General features: G+C 42.6%; 1 protein-coding gene across 1 annotated transcript in view; it reads right to left on the bottom strand.

The window, feature by feature from the left end:
* The window catches only part of ETV6 (ETS variant transcription factor 6), a 130,049-nt gene that overhangs the window by 30,395 nt on the left and 80,484 nt on the right, over positions 1 to 19,170 (bottom strand). Inside the window, exon 3 of the mRNA XM_072358681.1 lies at positions 1,101 to 1,265. Coding sequence (XP_072214782.1) covers positions 1,101 to 1,265 — 165 coding nt within the window. The remainder of the gene's footprint in view (positions 1 to 1,100; positions 1,266 to 19,170) is intronic.

Here is a 19,170-nt window from a genome sequence, read left to right as displayed (position 1 = left end):
ACTTCCTTTTATAAAAATTATTCTTGGTTTAAAGTGCATGCTTTGAAAAGTCTGTATAGAAATAGTACAAACCATAGTATGAGTGGCAGATTCTGCAGGAGGATGGTTGGGTGCATTCAAGGGAGTCACAAAGGAGCTAGAAGCAGAATTAGGGCCATTCCTTTTTTATCGGCCTGAGCCAAACTGTACCAGCTGCACTTCTGCACTGAGTGAGTCCTGTGCTGCAAGCCTGGTAACAGCAGTTCTGTAACCACTTGGTGCAAACTCTTTGATCATCTATAGTGATTGAGTAAATGTTTATATTTAACAGAGGTACCACATATGGTCATAAAAAAAAAAAGCTCACAACTCTTAGATAGAGACAATAACTTATATTTAGTTAAACATCTCTGAAAAACGAGGGCAGAGGCTTACTCTGACTGTGAAACCATAGCAGAAAGACTGCAGGGGATCTAAGTACAGGAAGACCCCATATGCATTTCTAAATCACTTGTGTGAATAAATGAAGACATAATTTGTGCAACAGGCCAACTGATTCACACCTATTTGTGTTGTACCTTGGGCCAGCCTCCAGCACATGAGAGAGTATGGTAAAGTAAAGTAAAGCCCACAAGGGCTGTAAAATAGAGGAAAGGTCCCCCAGGGATGAATTTTGCAGTCACTCTTAGAAGCACGTCAGCCAAGCCAGCTGTGAGACAGAATGCTAATGTCAGCTTCTTAAGAGGCTCGAGCACTTGATTAACTTGCTGCTGTTGTTGGGTCTGCAAAAAGATAAGCATTTATGGGGAAGAGCTGGAAGCCATGAAATGCTGCAAAAGAAGTCCGCTTTCTGTGGGTTCTGCAAAGAGTTTTAATGAGAGACAGGTTGCATGTTTGGGTGTGGAATTACACCCAAATTTACTTACAACTCAGGGGTAACTAGATTTCTCTTCCCTCTTGTCTTTTCTGTCTTTGTCTCATATAAGAGTTTCTGTCCCTTCTCTGCTCCACTGCCCAGCCCACCCTAACAAGTATGATTCTGCATCCTCCATTGTCCCTCTTCAAACCTTGTTGCAGTTTCTTCTCTTTCTTCAACTGTAGCTTCTGTAAGAATTCCTCACCTGAATGAGGAGATCTGTATCGAAAGTCCTCTTTGGTCAGGAGCAACAGAGCCTTGCCATTCATTTCAAAGGTGTTGCTCTCAATCGGCCTCAGGGAAAACTCCTTCTCCGCCCACCTGAGCCACTGTGCGACATCCTCCCTGCTCCAGTAAACGGGCTGCAAACCTGCACCAGGAAAAGACCAAGACTGCGTTACAAAATTAGACAAGGTATGTGAATATAGGCAAATATCACAGAATCTCCATTTCTCCCCACGCTGTAATGTGCAAAGTCTCCAGGCAAGGTGTGGGAGAGAGATGTCAGGATCATGCTAAGCACTGGGCTGTGCAACACTTCATTCGTTTAGGTATCTTGGTTTATTTTGGACATTCTGAAAAACAAGATGCCTCAACATCCATTCTAGGATATTATTTCATTCCAGGTTTCCACTGTGGGATGGGGTTGACTCCCAGCTGTTCCTTCCAAGGCACAGAGCAGGGAGGAGATGAAGCTGCTGGCCCCATCCATGCTCACTGTGCACCCTCTCACAGAAGCAAGGAATGCCCTCTCTACATGCCCCTTCCAGCCACCTTTACTTGGCCTGGGCAGAGAGCCCTGGGAGGTGTGACAATTCAGTATCTGTTTTACAGATGAATTTAAAACAGCTTCCTCCCCCTGGAGAGAAGGCAGCATGGTGAAGAACTGTTTATACCTAGGTAGGCAGATTATCTCCAGTCTGCTGGGAGATAAAAGCTTTCTTTCCTTTTTCCCCCTTGTGGGATGACTCATTGTTTGACTTGTTACAATGTGTTGCGTAGAAATGAAAGCTTCACGCTGGGCAGAGGAACGTGAAATTTGCCGTATCTGATGAGATCTCTGGTACACAGCCTCTGGCAGGGGCTAATACCTTATGCTTCAGAGGAAGACGAACCTCCCTTCCTCATCTTGCACCTGGCTGATTGTATGCCGCACATGGGAAGAAATTTCCTTCCTGGCACACCACTCTATGAGATCTGATTACCCTTGTCTTACCAAGTCAGAAAAGAAACCCAGGAGATTTGTACTGTTTTGTTTTGCTTTTTTTTCACTTCTGCACACAGGCAACCTTGTTTTCTGTTTCAGCAAGAGGTCACATGCAGTGAATTGCATTCTGCTGCCACACCAGATTCCCAGGCAGCGGCTTTGGAAAGCCCCAGACCACAGCTGCACACAGAACTGAATCTGATCCCGAGTGAGAACTGAGATCAAGCTCAAGAAACGGTTGGGGCTGACCAAAGGAAGGGGTGTCTGCATGGCAACAGTAGGTCTCCATTGGCTTCACTACCCCTGTAAAACTGTGCTGCACAGACACAAGAAATGGCATTTATGAAGGGCTTTAATTATCTCTCCTCCTGTTGAATTAGGGGCTGGTTACCAAGGTCAGAGCTTTCTGTAAGTCCTTCCTTTTTGCAGGGCGTGCAGTCAGGTGAAGATCTTCTCAGAGATATGCAAACTAAAAGCTAAAATGCCAGAGTGAGGTTCACCTTCTGCTGAACACGGAGTCACAGAAAACACACTGTGGACCCTAGGCTACTGCTGGGCAGGATGCACGTTGCAGCTTGGCAAAGGAGAACTAAGTGAGAGCCAGACCACAACGTATAAAAAGGTCTAAAAAAACATCTGAGGAGAGCTCGAAATGTTCACATTTGGCTTCTGTTCCCACCTTCCTCCCCATCTTCCACACCATACAAGCAGCAAGTTGCCCGGAAGAACACTACAATGTTCACAAGATCAGGCAAGAAACAAAACATCACTGGGAAAATCAGGCCAAGGACAGAGCTGAGTGATAACTACATGTGTTCTGCATGCACCCTTACTGATAACGACACAATAATTAAATCACTCCCTGTACAAACACTGATCATAACTTCCTATGTGCTGTCTGACTGTGCATTCCTGCTTTCTGTTCAATTAATATAAAAGTACCACATCTATAAAGAGCTTATATTGATCAGCACCAGACCCAGAATAGCCAAATAAGCTACAGCAGCAGGGCTTAGCCAGGTGCACCATGCTGGTGACTCAAAAGGGGTACAATGCTTCACCATGCCCAACAGGTCTCTGGGGGGTATCAGCAGCATCTTCAGCCTTTGAGAAAAAGAGACAGCCTTCAAGGAAAAGGAAAAAAAGTCCCTAAGCAGTATGACCAGTAGCACAGTCAGCATGCAGCCCTTCTCACTCAGTTTGGCTAGTACTAAATCAAGGGGGTGGAGGAGCCAGATCTCTCCACCCACGGGCTAATATCTTAGTTCAATGCTTGCACTGTGTTTTGAAGATATAAAATGCTATAAAACACATGAACTGCTTTTGCCTAGGTGGACTTCCCCTTCTCTCATTTCCCTCTCTCCCTGCCTTGTCATCTTCCCAGGAAGCTCATTTCCCCAAAACTCCTCTGTAGTTGCCTGTTCCCTGCTTGCTTTGTGAGGCTGAATCAGTTCTGTCACAGCTTTCCTAGGGGTGCAGAACAGTGCTGCTGAAAGTGCTTCAGAAACCACTGCTCAAAAATAATTCTTTCATGTGCAGTACTGTGTTTGCTAAGCTTGTATGCCACCTTCTTTGCCCTTTCTTAAAAAGAAGCTGTTGGGTTTATGAAAACAAGGGAATGAGAGGGTTGGCTCCGCAGCTGAACAGATTTTACAGCGCAGCATACGTAGCTGTCAGTAGGTCTTCAAATGCTCTTCTGTACTCGCAGTGAAAGAAAAGACTAAGCCTGCTTATATAAATTTTCTTTTATTGGATACTGTTTTTTATTTTCCCCTCTTCATCTTTTATTGTTGTATCCACTGTGGAGGAAAATGGGCTCTTTTTATCTCTCCCATTTTCTTCTCTGTGAAAGCCAACATCATTGTCTTGAACTCACAAAGATATTTACCAATCAGAATAAAGTGAGGAAAATGAATGCTATGTAACAAAACAAGGACAGGGTTGTGCCTCCTGAGCAGCAGGAAGGCTTTGCTGTTTGCAGTAGGTGCTGATGGAGCCACGGACCTTGGATGGTGAATTTTGACTTGGGAGTCAGAGCTGACACTGTTCCCATTTCCATCATTGCTGGCTGGAATCTGGACAGAACGGCCACTCTCTATCGCCCTTGTCTGCATAAAAATAGACACCAACAAAAAGTTCTTAACTTCCCTGGGTGAGCTAAATTCATGCTCACCTTTCTAATGCTGCAGGCTGGAGCACTGGTTTCTTAGCAGATTATCAACCTCTGTTGCTTATTTCTCACCTGAAGTCCTGCTCCTAGCACCTGCTGCACCAGCCAGCTTACAAATGGCAAGAGAGGGATCAATTCTCACACTCCAGGGTGAGACCACAGAAGAAATCCACCCTCTGTTTCTTTGTCTTCTTACACAGCAAAAACAAAGCACAAAGAAGAGGGGTTGGTGGAGTAATTTACATTTTCTACTTCAAGTAGGTAGTAAAATTTTGGACATATGTTTAAGCACTCACGCATGCACGCACACAGCAGAATGCATTGGTATGTTGAAAAGGAGTTCAAGATTATCGTCTCCAAAGGCTTCACTTCTGTTTTAACAGAGAGTCCTTCAGGTAAGATGTAGGCAAACTCGAATCTTGTGATGCACCAATGTTTAACATGTTCTTTCCTTTGGAAGAGAGGGTATGTATTTTAAAGTATCTGTTGCTAGGTACAACAGATACAACAAATACATATAAGATGTGAAGCATACATAACGTACTGTGGGCTGTTTTCACCTTGACTCAGTTTGGAACAATCTGACGACATGAATCCAATGCACAGTGCAATGTACAGTAAGTGAGAGCTGCTGTCATGTTTTAGTTTCCATATGAGGACGCAGCCATGCTGCAGCCCGCACAACGGAAACAGTGATCACAGTGAGTTTTGTGTAAATTTTGTTCCACCTCAGCCCTCCATGCATATGCCTGGTTAGCTGTCAGGCAAGATGAGGTGAGAAGGGTTTCAGGCAATCCCCCCACCCCCTCCACCCTCTTATCCCTGCTTCCTGGAGGCAAAGAAGATTGCTCTTGCTCCCATGCCAAAAGCTACTCAGCTCAGATGGGCAAACAACGGAGGCCAGAGCATGCAAATCAACAGCTGGCTCTAAAACACCCAGAGACAGATGTAGCATCACTGGCAGCAGCAGGCAGGCTGACTCCAACTGCAGGACAGTGCCTGAGTCTTTAGTGAAAAAATGATGCTGGGAAAGCTCAGAGGATTTGCATGTCTGCTACCAACTAACTCGTTTGGAACTGAAGCTCTCTTTTTGTTATTAATTAAATAAATTCTTCCATGTTATCCATAAAGCGTAACACATGCTGCTACACGCAAAGCAAGACAGGGGCATGAGGTTCTGTTTTTCTCTCCATTTCTGTGTAAAGGCAAAATGGTCTGGAGAAAAGACATACAATTAGATTTAGATATTTCTCCCAGGCTCTGCCATAGAGACTTTTAGAAGTCCCCTCCTCCAGTCTTGCTGTTCCCCGAGATGGGCTGCAGCAGGGAGCTCAGCAGCCAAGAGTCGATCGTGCCACAGGAAGTTCAAGCACAATTTGGGCACTGAAGTCCTTCTGGGAGTGCAATTTCATGCTATCCCTGCTTAATCTTCCACCACAAGCCTCATTCCTTTTAGTACCAGCACTGCCAGGTTTCTACCACCAGGTACTCTGCAGCCTCTTAGCACTGCCTGTACTAAGGAATGCAAAGACAGGTAGACTAAGGACTCTGATTTCTCAGGGCTGGGGAATGAGCCACAGAACGGTGCTCAGCTGTTTCCATGCATGTGGGCAGCCTTAATAAGTGCCCCTAAGCCAGGACATGTGTAGATGACACAGCACAGCAGAAGAAACCATTTGGTGCTGCTGGCCCACAGAGATTGCTTCATCTTACAGTAGGAAGCTGGCTCCATTTTGGAGGCCCAGAGATAAGCAAAGGTAGAAAAGCACGGAAAGGTTAATCCTGGCTAATCCTTGAGGAGTATTACTGGGGAAGTGAGTACAAAGTGGCACAGGGAAAACAGATGGCAGCAGATGAAAATGCGCCTTTATAGGCCTTGTTAAGGAAAAAAGTGATCAGATAGGGAACAGAGAAGTCGCATGACGGGCAGGAAGAGACACCTCAATGGGTCTTATACGTCTTTTAAAAGGATATAGAACTGCCTGTAATCAGAATGACAAGACTTTGGGAAACTTCCCACACTACTGGGAACAGAGGGTGAAACAACTTTTCAGTAGTAACATGAAAAGGAGCAGCCTCACATCTCCTGCTGTCCTGTTGAACAGCGTATTGGAGATGGAGCAGGACTAGAGGCAATGCCTTGTGCACAGTGTCTGCTTTGCGACCCCCGTGCATGAAGACATGCTACAGAAACAAGCCTGATGAGGCACAGGGATGGATTTCTGCCATGCTGATCTTGCTAACATTGCTCCCCATAGACCAGCCCTTCTTTTCTCACTGCCTGTACAGAGACTTGCAAAGTTGACACACCCTAATCCCTTAGGGCTCCAGGGTCATAAAATAAATAAAATTGCTTTTCTAATGCAGCCTTTGGAAAGCATGTAAGAAACATATTGATTGGAAAATGCTTGATTAGAATGATCAAGTGCTGAGCTCTCATATGGTGAAATAAATCTTTTCAATTCCCCTCACCCAGTGCCAAGCTCAGCTTCCTGGAAGCAACTATGGCCCTTTCTGGAACTGAAGTGAAAATCCCATGTTCCATCACCTCTTCTGACCTGCTGACATTACACACAGTTCACATTTGCTGATCAAATGCACAAGCAGCACTCTAAATTAGCTTGCTGGGTTGAGATAGCTCACTGATTAATGATGGCAGATGAAGTCACCGGTGCAAAAACCCCACAAAATCTGAAGTTAATTTAAGTGTGAAAGGAGAATGGAAAAGCCACTCTCTGTGAGATTTAACATGAAGAACATATTCGTTCTCACTCTATATCCAAACTTTTTCTTTGCAGATACAGGTTAGCAAATGAAGTAACTCCCCTACAAGAAATTACTCAGTCACGCCTAAGATCCCCCACCCCAAGAACAGACAGAAGAAAGTCGCCGAACAATGCAGACCAATTCCTTGAAGTCCTCAGAGCTGTAACTGATGTCAGAATAAAGCTTCAAGCACAGCCCTAGTCATTTAGCATGGTCAGTCATGCTGCACTTCTTGTTACTGAAATCAATATCTGACCCACTGCGGATGCCTCCCTCCTTTCTGTTTCTACTGCATCATCTGGAGTTTGCTTGCAGACAAATCAGCCTTTCAGATTTAGCTCTCTTTCCTCTGTGAGCTGCCCCTGTGCAGGACCAGCTGCAGAAAGTGTTGTAAATGCAGGTGCAGTACACATGTTCCTGACAGGCAGCCTGCAGTCTGAATGGAGAATTCATGTGGAATGCATCTCTTTCCTGGTGCAAATCAGTCCAGATAAATGGTGCTGATACATGTGCTAAAGTGGCCACTGTTTTAAGTTCTGGAAGGGAAAAACTACCAGCCAAAGATGCAAGCAACCACAGAGGTGATGAAAAGACCAGCTTGTTTTCTAGGCACTCATTCCATGAGCCATGTCCAAGAGCTTTCAAGAACCATGCAGAATGATTCCAGCTTCCTCTTGCAGTGTTTGCGAAAACCCTTGCTAGAAGTCCAGTAAAGCACTCCTTCCATGGGGGAATGAAGGCTGGCTTTTTTGCATCTGGGTACCACATCAGGGGAAGGCCAGAGCATGACAGAGTCAGCAAGATGCTGCCAGCACACTGTCAGCCAGCTGACTGCGGCTGCTACCACAGTTGCCACATGCAGAAAATTTGCCTGAGTGCAAGACTTCTCCTTGCTTTTGTGGTGACCACAGTCAGAGGGGAGGTGACCATGGCATTCCTATCAGAGCAGCTCGTGCAACAGAAACAGCTGGCAGGGGGATGGGGAAATGTCGGTTTGGACCTGCTCCCAGTTAAAGTCTTAATCCACTTCTGACTGCTTCTCACCCAATTTTTGGCCATTTTCCATGGAGCAGAAATTGCTTTCCTATTGCTCCCTTCCAAAAGGAGCTGAAAGAAATGTCTTCTGTAGCTTTTTTTCCTTGTATGTGCAAAAACTGTCTCCTAAATAAAACTAGCTGAGCCTTGACAATGACATGCATTAGCTAGCTCAAAAGACCACGCTTCAAGAAGCAAGAGGTTTTGCAAGCAGAAATCTAGGAGATTTTTTTAAAAAAATAATTTATTTCTCAGCACCTCTCTATTGTTTCAGAACAATTCATTTTAACCTAGCTCAAAATTCAGACCTAAAAATGATTCTTGGAAATTTTCTTATATTGACTACAGTTACAGTTGTATCCATGGGATATACTACTACTAGTAACACTTGCATATTTACACTAGGCAGTGCCTTTCAACTGAGGACAGATTAGATTATTGTACCTTTTTTTATAGATGTGAGGCACCAGATCATTGGACACCTGCCCATACACCAAAATGGAATTGAGTCTAGGAACTATATTTTGCTTCTCTTTACACCTGCACAAGTGCAGAGCATCTTTACACCCTTAGTTAAGAAAATTCCTTCCTACTTCTTGTGGCATTTACTCAGGCAACAGTAATTTTAACTCCAAAACTTTGTCACTCAAAAATGTACTAGAATGTATCACTATTACACTGGAGTTTGTTTTGGTTTGTTTTTTGGTGTTTTGTTTTGTTGGTTTTTTTTCCAACACAACACAGCCTGGATCCCTGGCTGGGGTGATGAGGATTTGTAAGTAATTAGAAATAAATAGATCTTGCTCATTTTTGGCCTACATATGGTTTTACTTAAGTTTTTTGCCTGCTGCCTGATTGCTTTATGTGCCGTGCTTAGAATATGGAGTAGTCATGCTGGTGATGGAACTGAAAGCCCTGATTTTGTCAGCACACCAGGAAGATATGAAAAACTGAATTAGTAGTTGCTAGTTACAATCAATGCAGTTGCTAAAATTAAGATGATTCTTTCTGTAATTTGTCAGTTTAACCTCGTATCAGCGAGGTCACTTTGATCTTCCAGCAGCTGCAAACTTATAGGTGACTCTACAGTTTCAGAAGAGAGGTCAGGAAGTCCTTTTTGTGCAGCTGAATCAAGCGGAAAGTTCTGAAATCTCAGTCTCACATGCCAGCAAAACACCACCACCAACACAGCAAGACATCGTAATCCTCCTGTATTAAGAAGCTGCTTTCTTCTCACAGGGAGATTTTGTTCTCAGAAGCTCAAATCATGATGAGGCTGGGTCCCATTCCCTTGAGGAATTTTGGCTAGGACTTTGTTTTCTAACTTGACCATGATTGTGAGAGCTGGAAGGGGGGGGGGGGGGGGGGGAGAGAATACACAAAGAGCATGTTTTCCAGGCTGTTTCCAGGGAACGCGAGACCAGCCTCACTACACAACAGCCTAAGTTGTGACAGCAAGATGTCACAAGTTGGTTTCTCAGCTCCAGGTCTCCAAGCCTCATGAACTGCATCTGCATTTGTAGTACTACAGGAAAAGCAGATTTTGGTAGTGCAGCCAGACCTATAGCTTACTTTGCCTGTAGCAAAGCAAGTAAATCAAGTAAAGCAGCACAGCAAAAAATTTTCCAACAGCATTTACTTTAACTGATTTCACTTTCGGACCTCTTTCTATGCAGGGGTCTCTGCCTCTGTTCCTTTCGGACTCCTAATCCAGGAGGGCTATAAAAGACTATTTCAGTCCACCATTATATTAGCTCTTCCATGCTTTACAGGAAGATCTGCCTTCAGGTAACATTAAATATTAAATAACTAGGGGAAATAGTGTAAATTTCAGCTCTAGAGATTGCATGATGTACTCAGTTTTGAGCCATATGTCAGGCTTTGCAGGTAAAAGACTGCTCTCAGTGTGCTGCAGACATTTTCAGCTCCCAAAATGCTGCAAGCCAGAGTTTCGACATAGTTAAAAACATCCAGATTTAGCTTTACTTCTTGATGTTTCCTTAATGAACCAAATCCCTGCAGCTCTCATGTACTGTCAGTCATTTCTTAAATAAGACACTTCTGTCCTAGAGGAAGGTCAGAAGCTTAAAACAACAGTTCTGTATGCTAAAGATCCTTCTCTATGTGCAGGGGTATAAGGGAGCCACTGGGATGGACTCCACGCTGCACCATAACCCATTTTCCATGCAGAAGTAGCCTCACTGCATTTGCATGGGGTTCTTTATCTCTACCCTTCCAGTGCAGCCTGTGCATAGGCAAGCTTCTTGTACTAAGGTACTTGTGCTTGAAATACATTGATAATGAGAACAAATTAAGTGTGTGCTCTTTGATTATCAGATGATAAATTATCATGATTATCTTTGCTGCAGCTTAAGATTTGCTTCCTCTCCAGGGTTTAACTCCTGCTTGCTCTGAAGCTAGTCAGCACATTCAATAACTTTCCATATTAGCCCCTCCAAAAACAGGCTTCTGTAGAAGTCACAGGAAGTTAAGACATTACTTCTATTTGGGACCAGTTAAGAATACTGTTCAAGCAATTAGCAATCAGTATTAATTAGGATGGAACGCAAGATCTCATTTGCTGGCTTGTCAAACTGGAGCCAGGCTGCTGTACTGTTTGCCTCAAAGATGGCTTGCAGCCATCTCTGGGGTGCTCTCTGAGCTAACCTCTTGAGGTGCCAGTCACAAGGGCCTGAACATCTGCTGCATGCTCAGCACAGCCACTTGACTCCATAGTAGCTACTTCATATGGAGGTCTGGGGGTACCAGGGCTTCAGCAAGTTCTTCGGCACACTGGACAGCTATGAGCCAGAGCCTGAGATTTCAGAAATACATGGAATCACAGAATATTCCATGTTGGAAGGGACCCGTAAGGATCCTCAAGTCCAACTCCTAAAGAGAACTGGCCCAAAAATGGAGCCCTGGAGAACCCCACTAGCGACTGGTCACCAGCCTGATGGAACCCCACTACTTATAAGCCTTTGGGTCCAATCCATCAGCCAACTGCTTATCCATAACAGTGATAGGACATATTCAGTTTCACCCCTCCAGCTTCACAGGTGTCTTGTATGAGTAGTGTGCTCAAGGGAAATATTGCCGCTCCTCAAGTGGGGATATCAGAACACTCTTCTGTTATTCTATCTAGTACAAAGAAGTTGGTACAAAGATGTTGATTTCTACCTTGACACTGGGATGTCAGCACTCACTACACTGTCCTTTAAGCAAGCTCCTTGTAGGCCATTGCTCAGTGGCAGCTCTTTGCCCATTTCCTCTGATGTGCCAGTGAAACTGGTGTTTTAATGAGAGAGAAAATCTGTATGTAAGTACACACGTACACTGGCATCTGACAGATAAGCTTTCTGGGCTGATTAAGAGAACAATTATTATAACAGTCAAGACTGCACTACCAGTTCAACACAACCAGTTGAGACAGTGACAGTTCAGAAAAAGAGTAACGGCTGGAAGTGGTGACTGAGAAGGGAGGAATACTTCTAATGATCTATAAATCCACTGTGCTAGTAGAGACGCCTAATGACTTCAACATCAGTAAAGCTATCTTTTGCTGCCCTTCTTTCCACTCTTCCCTTCCCACAGAGAATGGCCATCCTATGCTTGCTATCTCCAGCAACTCACTGCAGATGTGAGGGGCAAAGAGAACCGTGTCTCTTGAGAGGTGCAATATGTGCTGCAGTTTGGTGCCCCAGAGCCTCCACCATGGGGACTTATGTCCCAAGGCACAAATCAGGGATGCAACTGAGGTCAAATCAACTAGTGACAGAAGGGAGGGGTATGAAAGTTGCCCCTCGCAGTCCCACTAACAAGTGACTCCTCTTTTGAAAGGAGGGGAGGATGAGCAGCATGAATATCTTTCCTAGTTTAAGTATTGTGAAAGACTCAAATGACATCACACTGTAACATCTGATGGCTTCTGTATGTGGGAATACAAGAAAGACCGTAGAGAGCAGCAGCTGCGGAGCAGGATAAACAGCATGAGAACCAAGGACACCTTTAAAGAAGAAAGAACAGCTCGTGGTTCTGACTGGATAAGTGCCCGCATGAATGGTTGAAGAAGTGTTTGTGGAATGTTCTGTTGACATGTAGGTGCAAATGGGAAAGCTAGGAAAAGAAAACTTGTGAAGGTATACAAGTGATGTGAAAACTTGTAATAAATGATTTGGATCGTTCATATCTGAGTCCGTGCATCAGACGCGGCATCTGTACATTGCCTACAGTTGTGCCTGCTAGCATTAAAAAGGAGAAATCCCTGCCTGGAGGACTTAACAATACAAATAGACAGGAGAGGAAAGGGATTGAATGCACAAACGGAAACATATGATGGTGTGCAGACAATGCTGGTTCCTTGGGAACCAACTGAAACTACTGGAATCTTATACTAAGTGGACATTGTGAAAATGTACCTGAATCACCCTTTCACCAGCTTGCCTGATTACAGTTTTCATAGTAGCACTTTCTCTTATTTTGGCAAACGTCAGCCAGATCTACGATGAATGCTTGTCAAATTACATATCTTACCTGATACAGAAATCCAGATCTGTAGGTATATCTGTTCACACACAATTTCTAGTCACAAAAACTCGAGACTTTCATAATCACAAATTAAAGTTAGGAATGCAACAGAAGGATCTCTCTATAAGGTAGTAATTTCTATTCTTCCAATCCTTCACGACTTGCTCGGTTTACAAAGTCCAAACCAGTTTAGCTTCATTCTTTAGTATCATAACTTCCAAATCATCTCAAGCTTCTGCTCTCCTGGGAAGACTGATTCACAACAAACTTTCACAAGAGGAAACATCTTATTAAAAAGCCACTGTTTCAATCTACTGGTCATGCATCTGGACTTGTCTGAATTTGGCCATCTCTGATGCAGTGCCTTCTGCATTACTAAGAAATGCTTGCCTGTATCTCCTTTCTCTGTGCCATAAACGAAGTACCCATGAAAGCTGCTTCTGCCAACTGTACTAGCAAGAGCACTTTTTGGAAAAGCTCTTCCATACTAGATCAGTAGGATGGAAGTTTCTGGATACCCAGAACACAGGAGTCAAATGCAGATTGCAACTGCTTATAAGCTTCTCAGGCTGGGGATCAAAGCATGCATTTGTATGGGAAGGAGATGGCAGGGAGCAGAGGGAGTAGAAAGAGATACTTGAAAAGTTAAGCGGGTAAGAAGCAAACATGCATACTAGTGAAAGGTGGCAAAGCAAAAATGGATGCCTTCTAACCTAACCTTTTAGGTTGTCCTACCTCTTCATGCCTGCCTCTGCAATTTCTACATTACATAAGTTACTAAACTAATGTTACCAGTGCAAAGTAAGATGATATTCCAGATCTTTTCCTTAGCAAGCTAGAAGTGGAACACTACTTCTGTGAAATACTTTGCTTATTAACATGATTTATATTTTTTCATGTGACTGGAGTCAAGTGCCTTAGCACTGACAGCATGGTACAGAAATGCAGACATGGGCACGCTGTCAGTCTGGGGGAGGTAGAAGTCTCTCCTTCAGCAATTTCACACAGAATGATATTAGGGAATGCAAACTGCCAAAAAACAATTATCTGTGAAACCCTGAAAAAATCCGCCGACTCTAGATGTCTCACACCACTCTGGCAGATAATAAACATAGAGCATATGGACTCCCAATACTGTATGTCCATGAACACTGTCTTCCAGGTTTCACACTGTATAGACTTCCTGAGGATATTCATGCAACTTCTGAAAGGATTTATGCCCTCGCTATCCAGGTGATTGGACAATCAAACAATGGAAATTCAGAAAAAGGTTTCTATACCATAGCAAATTACAGCGTGTTTTCTTCCTTACACATTCCTTAGAAGCAGATGCAGTGGGCAGCTTTTACAATAGTCCTGTCCAATATTGCCCTCTTCCCCAGCCTCAACAAATTCTTAAATTTCTATGCCCTGAAACACAACCTGACTTTACAATTAATCTTCAAAAGAAAGCATGATGATTATTTAATAGCATTATTTGTTGATGTCTTGATTAAAGCTTTTTCCAGATTTTCTCTTCCCCAACCCTTTACCTCTGAGGTGTGCATACAGTGTTAAGAGGAGCTTTCTTTTGCCAGGCCAACCTCACCCTTATTTGTTTAGTGCTGTCACAGTCATGCTTTTGCAAGTTGGCTGATGGAACCAGGTAGGAGGAGGAGGTGGCTGATTCGGCAAAGAGGAGTCTTTTGTTTGCATGTAAATACCTTGGTGTTATCAGAAAGTAAACAAAAAGTGAGCAGCGTGCTTGAATAAGAAATAAAATTAAAAAATAGAAATAAAAAATCACAGCACTATTATTGTGTTTTTCCATTCTCTTCCAGAAAAATGTAATCCCCTGCATGAACAAGAGGGGCTGGCATGCATAGCAAGTGCTGCTTCACTGCCTTCCCTGTTACTAAAAAGCATCCTTGTAGCAATTACAATTGAAAAATGATACAGGGAAACAGGTTGTTCTCAGGCAGGAGTATTACAAATTCCACATAGGAACTAGTTTTGAAGAAAAAAAAGATTTTGAAAACTTAAGAACAAAGAAGGGATCTTAAAGAATAGACTTGGATATGTACTGATAAGGTGAAAGAGTCGATGATAATGCACACTGAGATTCTTCTGTGTCTGTGAGCATACTGTTGTCTCTTCAGTTTGATGTCCAGAGAAGGGATTTTCACTGTCAACAGCAAAGTTACCCAAAATATCGGTGTTTCTGAGGCATAATTCCTTTGTTGTTATTTTTACAGAAGATAGATAAGCACACCCCAGATATCACTGATAACAGAGGCAAATGCAGCACTGACCCCAACAGGAATGGAGGAAGCACAGCTCCGCAACACCAAACTTCCTCTGTTTAGTTCAGTTCATTGACAGTTCCGTAAGATCTTAGCTGACCTCTGCACAACCATTTGCAACAAGACAGACCTTCAAGGCTGGGAGCTTTGGTTAGGTTCTTTCCTGAGGAGTGCCGCTCTTAGAGCCCGCTCTATCCTGGTAGCTCCATTGCACACATTGCTGCTGACCTTTAGCCCCACTAAATCTCACTCTTCCACTCAGGGTTCTATTGCTCTCTCTCCCACCATGCCTCCCACAGTGGCAAAAAGAGAAAGACAAAATGTTTGGGTTCCCTCTCTGGCGTGCAGTTCTGCTTTAAGTTGCACAAAGATTGTGCTGTTGTTTTTTTTGTTTTCTTGTTTTTTTTCTTTTTCACCCTTTAACACTGCTCAGATGGTCATCCTTTCTGTCCGGGGAGCAGTAACTAAAGCAAACCAGCGTTAACACAGGAGGTGTTAATACACCCTTGAGGTGCGCATCCAATCCAGAATTAGCTCTTGAGAACAAACTTTCAGGCTGCCTTCAGACAACTCAGGTACACAAAGAGTCTTCACAGACACATCATATCTCTGTGTACAGTACAGCTGGATGGGGCAGGCAGAGCTTGGCTATGCAGTTGGAAGTGTTCTTTCTCCCCTTCTGTCTTCGGAGGGGTATGGAGAGATGCCAATATAGAAAATTCTGTGAAGCCTTCAAAGAAATGTGGAATTATTTCTTTACCCCATCAAAGCCCAGTGGTCCCATTGCTCTTTTGGGCTGCTAAAATATAGATGAAATTGAAAAAATGGTACTGGGATTGCCCTGTCCAGGATTCATTTAGCACCTCTGCCAACCTCTTAAAAGAAATAAAAGAAGAGAATTTTTAATCTCCTTTCTCAAAGTGGTTGCCAACAATGCAGGCGAAAAGCTGCATCTCCTCAGGAAGAGGGAGCTGCATATGTCCGTCATTGTTATTTCCTAATTGGCAGGCACAATGGAGAAGCCTTTTGGTTATCCTGATAAGGTCATTTGCATAACTGTACCCAAGTGGCTTTGCATATATTTTTTCTCTTATTTTTCCTCCTCTCTCCACTTCGCCAGTTCTCAGACACTTCCCTGTGTGTCAGAGAAGTCCCAGGAAAACCTTATCTGTCGTTAATCCCAACATTCATTCAGCTATACGTTCTAGATTTATTTTTATTTCTTGTAAAGAGCCAGTATATTAAGGTAACTCTATTCCTATTTACACAGCATTAAATAAAGCAAATTGCAGTGTAGGTGTGACAAGAATCCCTCTTTCGCCGCAAAGCCTTTTTCAAATTCAATCAAAATGGTTGTGGTTTATCTTTCTGCTTTAAAATGAAAGCCTCTCGATTGTGTTTAAATGAAACAATTGAAATTTATTCAAACTCACAGCAATTCTACACAAAAATGTAATTGAGATTCATACTGAAAAATTGAAATAGACTTGAAATTGTAAAGCAAATCCTATAAATGCTCAAAAGAAAGGCGAATACTTAAGTGCATCAGTTTAAGTAAACATAGCATTAAGACACCATTTAGATCTCACTCCTGTGAGCTTTTACTTAGAAGAGCAGCTCAGGTTCTTTTAGTGAGATACCTCAGTAGAATTTCCATTTTTCACAGGAAGAAGTGGCTGAACAATATGCCTTTCTCTTGTTTTATTTTCAAAAGTGTTTATCTTTAACTTGGGTTATTATCTTTGATTCTCTTTCTTCTGGAAAGGATTATGATGACATTTTGACACATTCTGAAATTCTCACTAACAATGCAATCTCGTTTCGTTTTGTTTGCTTATTAGTTATTATAGCAGCTTACAAATATCCAGTAGTTATAGATGAGTGGAATTGATGCCCTGCTTGTACAGAAGGAACAATTATTTTACCAAACAAAGCAGCTTTCAAAATGAGGCCCTGGTCCATCTGAAGGGCCAGAAGGTATTGTCCTAAAAGAAATCAAATGATCCTCATCATCTAATTGAATATATCTGCATCATTATTCTGCATAATTGTAGTCTTTCAGTTGCAATCATAAACCAGAACACCAGCATACTTAGTAATGCACACAAACAGGAGAGAAATGACATTTTTGTCCAGAGAGTTTCCTTAGATTGTAATCTTTAAATAGAGCTATTAAGAGGATGTAATTTGCTGGTATTTTACCAAAATCTCTGTCTCATGAAAGCTAAGCAAATCAGAAAGGATGAAATATCACCACAGTTTTTGCTATAGGAAGCAATATCTTGGTCTCCACCAATGGTGGTGGGAAAAAAAGAAAAAGAAAATAATAATAATAATAATAATAATAATAATAATAATAATGATTCATGGCACTCAGGAGACCAGTGAGCCCCTAACAATGTGTGTTTGAATATGCAAAGTGAGATCCATTGAAAAAGTAATAACGCAAAAAAGAAAAGAAATATTCCATGTCTGTGATATCTATTTTGAATTTGGGCTAAGCAAAACTGACAGCATTTCTCTGATAACCACTACTAAAAGCTCTTTTTTCCAACTCAGAATCTTTGGAATAAAAGTAAAAAAAATTATAATGATGACTTGTAAGAAGAATTTTGTTTCAAAGACAGCTACTTGTACAGCATTACAAATTAATGCCAGGGAACTATACAGACACATAAGCTCTCTTAATGATTTCATTTTCAAACAGTACTATTTGTTTTTTCAAATTAACAGAGTGAGTTTTCAGTTTACAGATCTACCAACTGGATTGTATTCTACAGCCTTGAGCTGTTTCACTTTGCTTCACTGTAAGTACTTAGTAGCCAAGCTGTAGTGAACTCCAATTTCCCCAAGACTTTATTATGTTTACACAATATATAACAAAACATTTTCTAGTGCATTATTAAGCATTATGAATTATTAAAACCACATTAGATTTTTTGAATGAACAATACAGTGCTTTATCCTGGATTTCCTGTAGCACGCTTACTCGGTACATCCATGTACACAGTGAGGTTTATGTATTACCACTACATCATGACAAAACAAACACACATTCTAGCACACTTACCTCTCAATCAAACATATTAGGACGTAAAAGGGTTTAACCTAGAGCCTTCTACAGTCAATGGAAGGGCCTTTACTCAATCTGAATAATTTCAATGGCAAGTCTTCTTGTGAGTGAATTTCCAGCTTGATAGTGCATGCATATGTTCAGCAACCTCTACATTATCTCGGTTAATTTAATTTATCAATCCTCCAGCTCCAGCCTGCAAAGCACATATTGGTGGTCTCCAGAAAGCTGGCTCTCCTTGTTTTTTCCATCTGCTAAATTACATTACAGACTGCTAAAAATACCATAAATATTTTCCTCCTACTCTTACTTTCCCATGTAAACTACTGAGGTATTTGCCACAGTGACACGGAATATGAATGGAAGGGAAGGTAGGTCAGCGCACTGCTGCACAAGGAAGGTGCTTCTTTCAAGGAGGACACTGGACCTTGATGTTGGGAAACAAGGTCAGCCGAAGAACAGAGCTGAGTATTTACACAAAGAACTATTGAGCAACAACAGCTGAAGTGGAGGAACATCTTGATATAAAATAACCGCAGAATGAAGAGGTGGTGAAGCAGCTCGCTGTGTGCTCTATGATGACGTGCCTCATGCAGGATAGGATTTTGGGGTGGGTAGGGACACGTGCATGCGGTGCTGCATAGTGAGTGTATGGGATGCACTTACAAGGAAATCACAGCATTACGCCATTATATAAGCATTGTGACACAGCAGTAAACTCAAGAGCTGACTCCATGGCATCCGTGTTTGTGTCTCCCTCCCTGGATGGGATCTGGTCCAGATGAGGTCCTGTTCAGGATTCATTATTGGCAATGACACAAGGGATGAGGAAAACTTGAGTTCAGTCACAGGCCTCCACTTCTACCTAATTCTACCTAACCCACAGGTACTGAATACAATCAAGCAGAAACTCTTATATGCTTCAAAGACAACCATTCCAGCCCAATTGTAGTTATCAAAGCTGATGTGATTACAGACAGCCTGTAACCTCTAAGAGCACTAGTGACACTAGGTAACAGTGGGGAAACTCATGGTCCCTTCAGACTTACTAGCCTTCTCCTGCAATTATCCTCTTCACTGACTATCTGGATGCCTTCTTTCCTCCTTTTGGTAAATGGTAAGCTTGTCCATGCAGTAACTGGAGTCCCCACTTTACTAGACACTGCATGTGTTAATGCATATGCAAAGCTTGTGTAATTGAAGGATCAATGTACA

This window comes from Excalfactoria chinensis, chromosome 1 (assembly GCF_039878825.1).
Source record: "Excalfactoria chinensis isolate bCotChi1 chromosome 1, bCotChi1.hap2, whole genome shotgun sequence".
NCBI lineage: Eukaryota > Metazoa > Chordata > Aves > Galliformes > Phasianidae > Excalfactoria > Excalfactoria chinensis.
Note: the sequence above shows the minus strand (reverse complement) of the source record. Positions and strands in the feature narration are given on the sequence as shown.